The following is an 8,703-nucleotide window of genomic DNA, read 5'->3' as shown; positions in this document are numbered from 1 at the left end:
TAATCAAGCTTTAAATTGTATATTAATAGTCAATATATCTCTGAGCTTAAAGTTGCTGAAATATTGTTCGTCTCTCAAATACTATAATTCTCAAATTGTTGCAATTTTGCAATGGTTTATGCTTTGTACATATACAACTCATAAAAAAAATGCTGGGGCTGGTGAGATGGCTTAGTGGGTAAGAGCACCCGACTGCTCTTCCAAAGGTCCGGAGTTCAAGTCCCAGCAACCACATGGCAACTTTAAAAACTTTATCTTTTTAACAAAGAAAGGGAGGAATTATCCCTATGCACATTATTTATATCTCAATTTTTATTTTAAAAATTTTAAAATTTGGATGTCAAACTTACTAAATGCCTTATAGCATCCTAAAACTAGACATACTCAGGTCTAGGCAAAATAAAAAGGATCTACTTATTGACATATGGCTTGATCCTAAACAGCTACCCTTATGGGGTAGAGGAAAAGCTTGTGTTTTCTCCACAAAATGCTGCAAAGCATGACAACTTCCAGAAAGGTTTGTATGCCAAGCTGACCTGTGAGTTAGCTGAGTGCCCTGACATTGGGTACAAGAAAACTGATTTGGGATTATGTTTTTGACCCTCCCTTGCTTGCCTGTCTTGGTCCCAAATTGGACAAGCTAAGCTGCCTTGATTCAAGTTTTTAACTTTTAGAATAAGAACATTAGAGACTGTGAAATCTGACTTATAAAGATCAGTCATAAGAGGAGTTATAATGATTCCCCTCTTTCCTCCATTGTGACCAGTTACTCTAAACTCAATTTTGGACTGGTCTAGTAATAATTCCAATATTAATGAAGACAGCCAAAAATCCCCTTCTTATTCAAAAGAGTTAAATCTAGCTCAGCCTCCTCTTGTAAGGAGATTGCAGCAGTTCTGTGATTCTTAAGCTGCTTCCCCCACACCTGGAAGCTATTGTCTGAACCTGATGGTTGCTAATTTGCAATTGAATAGAGTACCTGACCTTTTTCTAGAAAGTTTGTTATCCTGTTACTGTTCAACTGTTTTGGCTTTGTGTTTTAAGCAGGTCAACTACCCCCAATGGTGTGCAGCCAGTATTCAGCTTCCTCTTCAACAAAAAGCAGTGACAGAAATCCTTCGGCATCGAAAAGTATTTAGTATATATTGTGGTTTTGGTCTGATTTCGGGACTAGGTATGCTATGATGGCCTGACAGTCAATGACCGGCATATTTATAAATAAAAAATTGGAGGCCAAGGTCAACGCCCTTGCATTAGGGCAAGATGTTGAAAATATTAAGGTTAGGCTGGCTACTAAATGTCATGCTTCCTTCCAATATGTTTGTGTCACGCCATTACCTTATAATACAACCATTGATTGGAAAAAGACTAAAGCTCATTTGCAGGGAGTTTGGATAGATACTGATATCTCTCATGACTTGGTTCAGTTAAAGGCAAAATTTTCAGATATTAGCAAAGGTCATTTGGACACTTGGAACATTGATAAATTGGCTACATTCTGAAACTTCGGCTAAAAACTAAAATTAAAAAGGGTGAAAAGCCACTGCCACTCTAGTGGTGACTCACATCTGGCCTAAAAACCTAGAGGAGTCCTGAGGAAAAAGAGTTTCAAGGAGATTCAGCCTCCTAGAGTCCTGGCATTTCCAATCATCTATTACACAAGTCCGCATGTTAGTAATGCCTCTAACAGAGCCAAGCCCAGGGCAAAGCTTAGAGTAAAATACCTGTGGAAGTTACGTTCATATTCTAATATATACCAAGGCTTAGGAAATTGGGGGGGGGGGTTGAGGTATTGCTTTAGCAGAACACCCAAAAACAGGCTTTTCTGCTGGGCCCAAAGGAATCAGCATAATTGAGGATTTACTGGAGAACCCCTGGTGGTGGGATGTAAATTTTGACTAGCCTGGCACCTGGCTTCCTCCTCAAGCTGCCTGGTCTCACCCCTAGACCAATAAAAACAGTACGGGAAAATCTGCGTCAGGTGCGGCCGCCAGCCACCACAATTCCTGGGCAGGACGATAGAGCATAAATATATTTTTGTGCCAGTCCAGCTAATTTTTATCAACTACTAAGGGCGGAGATGTTGGGGCCTCCCAGCTCTCTGTTGCCACTGGACCACCTGTGGTGGTGGTCTTCAGATCTGCCAAGTTTGCCTTACTGTTTATACTAATCGCTGTCTTTCAAAGCCCAGCCCCCTGCAGTTGCTAAGATTCACCGGAGGTGGAAATCTTCAGATATGCAAGAGCTGCTCTACTGTCACTGTCCTTCAAAGTGTCTCCATTGCCTGCTGAGAAGACCATTTGATGTCCCAGAAGACAACATCCTTTGGACTCGCCTACGGACATTCACCTGTACCTTGATGTCCCAGAGACATCTTTGGACCCGCCTACGGACATTCACCTGTGCCTGCAAAGACTGGAACTAGGGACTGGGGTTTTCCCCACACTATATAAACTGAGTTCTTTCATTAAACCTCGGGCTTCAATCAGAATATTTTGTCCTGGTCCCATTTCTCTCGTCATCTATACCCTTTCAGCCCAGCCTGCCTCTCAGACGAACCTGGACCGGACCAGACCAGACCGAGTTACTGCTGACAGAAACTCACAGGTTTGAGCAGACCTTGATAGTACCAGAACTTTCTTTCCTACCCTCCGACTTATGCACAGTGAGAATGTGGTCACTGAGAGACAGCAGAACTCTGGAACAGTTCTGTGGCTCAGAGGATGTTTCTGAAGAGTAAGTTGTCCTTTGCCCTTCAGGGGTTACCTTTACCTTAACTTTTAAGACGCTGATGTGAGCAGGGGAAATGTTGTAGCTGTCACCCAGGCTGTGGGGAGAGATTCCTGCTTCCTGCTTCCTGCATTGCTGAAGAGTGTCACTAGAGATGATGGGCAAGCAGATAAATCTCTGCTCTTTAACTACTGCAGGAGTGGTATGTCAGATTCCAATAGCTGTTTTTCAAGTTCTGAAGCAAATCATTTTTTCTGGCTTTCCAAAGTTGCTCTCCTCCAGGAACCCCTGTCAAAGGAGAGCTCTCAAAATAGCCTTTAGTCTGTAGACTATCCCGACCTGTGGGACAAGTTATTCCATGGTCCTCGAGGGGGATTCCAAACCTAGATAGAAATGGGATAAAGGAAGAGACAGAGACCATGCATTCTTGTCATAGTCTCATTTACTGGGGGAAAAGGCTCAAGTTTTATAGTATGCAGAGAGGAGTTAGGGAGTCATCAAAAGGAAGTAGTGAAGGACGGATGGGGCGGCTTTCAGACCGCAAGTCTGAAACTTTTCAACTCAGGTCCTTGACGTCACTGCTCCGGAACACTGCGCGGCTTATCTCGAAGCTCCGATCCTCCTATCAGCCGAAGATGACAGTTCTGGGCAGCTCTGGAATACTGGAAGACTCTCATAACAGTCTTTGATGTTTGTTTAGGGTTGGAATCTTGCTGATTCCCATGAAATGGCCTTGCAGAGAGAAGGGAAAGGGCTCCTGACAAAGAACTATATGGCTCCCAGCTGTATGCTGTAAAAATGCCTGGGCTGCGGGATGCCCGGGATGTAGGATGCCTGGGTTTTCTCAACCTAGTCCCTGACAGTAGACATTTAGGAACCTGTCAGGGAACTCTGAAGGCAGCAGCAGGAAGAAAAGCGAGATAGATTGTGCACATCGTGCATGCCACACTAGCTTGTTTTCTGTCGTCCACGGCAACAACCCCAGTGTACCACATGCCCCTCCAACTGAGGCAGGTTTTATTCTCTTGTATAGGTGGACCCAGACAGCATTACTAGAGAGCCATCATCAATTCTTAGCCAGAGTGCAGAGTCAGCTCATAAAAGCAAGGAAGTCTGACAGCATTGCTCTTTCTGATTGCAGAGGAACTGCTTGGGTTTTGACTTGTCCAGAAAATGGTTTATCGGTGGCATTCTTTCGTCAAGCAGGATGCCCCATGCCTGTATTCCTAGCACTTAGGGAGTAGAGACAGAATTGGGAGCTTGAGGTTGGTCCCAGTTACATAGAAAGTTTGAGACCAGCTTTGGCTACAATAGACCCTGTGTTTAAAAAATAAATAAATAAATAAAATAAAATAAAAAGACAACCAATGCAGACACATAGTTATTCATGTTTTCCGGTAGGTGGTGTGTCTGGGACAAACAAACTCTTCTTCTTCCTCTGTATATTTGACTTAAAGTGATGCCTCTTCCCTTCCCGCACAGGTGATGCTACCAGATTTCTTATGGAAAAGAGGAAGCAGTTTGAAAAGGATNTAAATGCCTCTTTCAGAAGCCTGAATGAAAACCTCCAGAGTATTTTGACAGCTCAGCAGAAGTCAAGGTAACATTCTGAGCACCCGTAAACATCCTTTACTCTTCTTCCCGAGTCACTCCTGTCTGCCGTCTTAATCGTGCACAGGATGGAATAGCTGATGGGATCTCTGGAGCACTGCCTTTTTCTCTATTTATGACCTGGTCCTATTCATCACCAATGGGAACCCCCCTTTTATGGAACTCAGATATACTGTGTCAGCTGCAAGACTGGCAAGACAGCCGTTTCTCCCCTCTCAGATAACAGAAGGCAAGTCCTCTATGGTCTACAAAACTGTACCTCCTAGGAGATATCACCAGAGCTCTCTCTGCTAAGTCCCAAGCGTGGAAACGCTTAGGTGCACACTTTCTGTCTGTAAAACACCGTAGGGTATGTTGCCTTTAGGACATGGACTTAGGCTCTCAGAATTTATAGGTTACTCCATAAGGGGAAGGGAAGTTGAGTCTAATTTTAAGCCAGAAGTGAGATCTTGGGAGAGGTATGCACGAATGCATCCTCGGATTTGAGAGGGAAGACACATGAAAAGATGTCTCTGGTAGCAGCTTAAGACAAAGTTCTTCTGGAATGAGAGTCACATTTCTGCCTCTCATAAGTCAGTGTAATTCGTTCCCCCTTTCTCTTCTGCTCCTAGCTCCTGTTTTAAAATTATAAGTGTGTCATTGGCTTACCCTCACCCAGAGTGACCATGATGCGTAATTGGTACTATGTTTTACAGGCAGGAGCTTATGTCTGTGTACTGTGAAATGTTTGGGTCCCAGTACCAGAAGTGGCTGGATGAGGTGGACAGCACAAGGGACCAAGAAGAATACGTCAGTGTGAGTGGCACTCTCAGCTAGCAACAGATCCTCTGCTGTGTCAGTTTCCCTAGTGGCAGGGCTTTCTGCAGCAGGTCTGGAGGGAAGGGACAGGACATGAGATCGGGGAGACAAGGAGGGTGGTGGATGTGGAGGGGAGAGACTGGCCATCTTCCCTGAGCTGTTTTTTCCCCCATCTGTGGAGAAATGACAAGGGTAATGATGGGTTAGGAGCCTGCATGGTGCAGGCATGGGGGGGGGATGAGCAGGTACTGACTGCAGAGTGCAGGAGGAGGTACAGGATTGTATCCTGAGAGGGGACCCTTCAGGATCGACACAGTGCAGATGCCAAAGGGTAGGAGGGCCCCCAAGTAGCCTCTGACACAGTGATTAGGGATGCAGAGTGAGAGCAGTTCATGGGGCTGTGGCAGAGCAGGTGGAGACTGAGCTGTCAGTGTGGTTGGAGTTCAGACCGGCCCTGTCCCAGAGGAGCAGAGGGAAAGGTTTCCATGCAGTGATGGACCTGTGATGGTGACCCAGTCACCTTTAGCCTGGAGATGAGAATGGGCTTTGGGGGACAGGTAACTGGACTCAGTGCTGTCTCTGGGGGCTCTTTCTTCCTGGTGGAGGAGGGAGCTACCCCCTGGGGATTCTGTCTGAGGGAGATGGAGACAGATACCAGTCTGTCAGTGAGGAGCGTGTTCTCCAGAACCCACTGATTGGGATGCAGCCATGGTCCTGAGGCTTGCTCATTTTGAAAACTCAGGAAAATCATTAATGTGTCTGCCTCAGTTTCCTAGAAGTAAAATCAGACCTGTGGAGAAACTCTGCCTTCTAGACCTGGGTATTGAATGCTTTCAACTCTTGAAATTTTTTTTAAAAGATTTATTATTATACATAAGTACACTGTAGCTTTCTTCAGGTGTACCAGAAGAGGGCGTCAGATCTCATTATGGGTGGTTGTGAACCACCATGTGGTTGCTGGGATTTGAACTCAGGACCTTCAGAAGAGCAGTCAGTGCTCTTACCCCCTGAGCCATCTTGCCAGCCCCAGCTCTTGAAATTTTTGTTGCTGTGGAATGCTCGACAGCAGGAGCTGATATATGGTTGCTATTCATCTGCTCTGTCATTCTTATTTGGTTGATAATGTAGTTCATGGGGTGTCACAGTAATGTAGGGAGTCACTGACTGATGAGGGAGGTTTACCTGAAAAACTCCTTTAAAAAGATGTGCTCCCTTGGAAGCTAATCTACGTGCTCATTGAGTTTGACAAAAAGATAAATGCTTCATGAAAACTGGGCCACAATAGAACTTAATTTTTTACTTTATTTCGTTGAGTTGGGAGTCTACAGATTAGGTGGGTCTTAGATTAATTTCAAAATGAGTAGTGATTTCATGAGACTTTTGCCCAAATGTGCCAGAATGTCTCCCTCTGTGACCGGTCAGACATTGTCATGTTGTTTTTGGCATTGAAGGCCATGTCTTCAACCTTGATCATGAATGGTAGAACCAGCAAAACAACACGTGAAGCAACTTCTGTAAGCAGCTGGGTTGCATGTTCAGTTTTGCTGACATTTTATCATTGATTTCCTCTACTTCAGTTTATAACCCAGCAGCAAATGAAGATTTTACAGACACCTATAGAGGACCATGAAACCAAGCTTGAAAACGCTAAAGATATGTGTGACACATTTTTGAAGGTCTGGTAGATTGCACCTGTGAACAGAGCACATCTTTACGTCACACTGTGTGTCTCTAAAAGCAGGAGACAGAATGAATGGCCCTTTCTCAGTTTGTGGGAAAAGCTAATTAGCTTTGAAATTGGTGATCACATCCTCTTGGGACTATTTTCCCCACATGTAGGAAAAAAGCTAGGTTTTGTTTAGCCTGGGAAAGTGATGATGTTCAGTGGGAGAGTGTTGTAGCATGGGAGCTGCTGACTGGGAATTTGCTCTCTAGATCCCACTCTGCTGCTTCTCTCAAGCTTCTGTACTTCCCGAGACCTCAGCACTGAAGAGTTGTTGTCCTAAAACAGGGCCTTTCCCTCTTCCATATTTCCCAGTGGCCTTCCTTCTTAATTCTCCCTCTTTGCTCTATCCTCTGCAAACACTCCTCCTCCAAAAGTTCCCCTGGCTGCTTCTGTCTTGTCTTCCCTCCTCCCCATGCACCAGCTTCCCCTGATGGGACTCCTGTTCCCTGTCCATGCTGTTCCTCTGCTCTTGGCCCAGATAGATTCTCGTGCCTTGTCCTTCCTATGGAAATCCTATGTTTTCACCACTGGAAGGTGCCATGGGTGTCCTCTTCAGTCTCATGGCCAGCAGGCTCCCCTTCCACACCCGTTTTCAGCCAGCATACATGCTGTATGCCCTTTAAACTCCTCTGGGCCCTGGGAATAGGGCAGAGACTGGAAAGGCATTTTATGGTTTATGGACAGGTGACACAGTCCTTTCTCCTCTGTATCCACCACTGCAGTATTCCTTGAGAGATGTGATCAGAATCCTCACTTCAGCTTGTCTTAGCTTAAAAGGGCATGTGATTGCATGCTGTGNCTTCTCTGTGAAAATTGCATTCCATGGGCACAGTAAATGAATGGCTCCCTCCCCTGGGAAACCTTGGGGGTCTCCAGCACATGCCTGTGCCTCTTTTTTTCCATGCCTGGTCCATATGGCCTTTACCTGCTCATCCGTCCATATTCTGAGATAAGCACCTTAGGTGTTGTTCTCTTCTCATAATGATAGTGAGCTCAAATGTGGAACTGCAACTCTTTGGGGAGAGTTCATATAGATGCACAAGAAGTAGCCACTTTTACTTACTTTAATCCCTAACAAGGATCCTTTGGATATGCAAAGTCGATACTTTTTAAATTAAATGAGGTAGGCTGGAGAGATGGCTCAGCAGGTAAGAGCACTGACAGACTCCAGAGGTCCTGAGTTCAATTTCCAGCAACCACATGGTGGATCACAGCCATCTGTAATGAGATCCGATGCCCTCTTCTGGTGTGTCTGAAGATAGCGACAGTATACTCATATTAGTAATAAATAAATAAATCTTTAAAAAATAAAAATAAAAATAAATGAGGTAAGGTGTCAAATTGGGGCTTGGTGCTCAAGTACCTTCTTTTGCTGTGGTTTGTTTCAGAAAGCCAACGACTTGAGTAAACATCGCAAAACCTTTATTGGTGGTCAGCATTCTAATGTGGAGAAGGAAATCTCCAAGGTGCAGGACAGAGTTATCATGGAAACTGTAAGTCATGTGTCTGTAACACTGTGCGCCTCGGGCTGGCTTCCCTTTAGCAGAGATGTAATGAAGATCCCCTAAATTTCTCCCCCCTTTTTTTTTTCAAACAGCAAGAGCAAGATGTATCCATTGTTGAATCATACCTTCAGTCCCTGATCCTAGAGCGCTCTGAAGAAACCATCTGAAGCTCACCCATAGGATACAGAGGGGAGGGAGCCTTAGCCATGCTCTTAAGATGTTGTAGTAGTCAGTGCAGCTCCTTTCTCTGTACTTTGTTCGTTACAATTGAGACTGAGACAATGTTAATCATGAAGTGAACTCCCAGCAGTTCTGTGAGTAGCAACAGTTAAG

At 44.8% G+C, this 8,703-nt stretch overlaps 1 protein-coding gene across 1 annotated transcript in view; it reads left to right on the top strand.

Moving 5' to 3' along the window:
• Positions 1-8,537, top strand: part of LOC110314342 (X-linked lymphocyte-regulated protein 5C-like) — a 10,696-nt gene extending 2,159 nt beyond the window's left edge. Inside the window, exons 3-8 of the mRNA XM_021188756.1 lie at positions 2,802-2,932; positions 4,213-4,330; positions 5,037-5,136; positions 6,717-6,815; positions 8,254-8,358; positions 8,463-8,537. Coding sequence (XP_021044415.1) covers positions 2,802-2,932; positions 4,213-4,330; positions 5,037-5,136; positions 6,717-6,815; positions 8,254-8,358; positions 8,463-8,537 — 628 coding nt within the window. The remainder of the gene's footprint in view (positions 1-2,801; positions 2,933-4,212; positions 4,331-5,036; positions 5,137-6,716; positions 6,816-8,253; positions 8,359-8,462) is intronic.
• Positions 8,538-8,703: the final 166 nt, after the last annotated feature.

This window comes from Mus pahari, chromosome X (assembly GCF_900095145.1).
Source record: "Mus pahari chromosome X, PAHARI_EIJ_v1.1, whole genome shotgun sequence".
Classification (NCBI taxonomy): Eukaryota; Metazoa; Chordata; class Mammalia; order Rodentia; family Muridae; genus Mus; species Mus pahari.
This window is presented reverse-complemented; position numbering and strand designations above follow the sequence as displayed.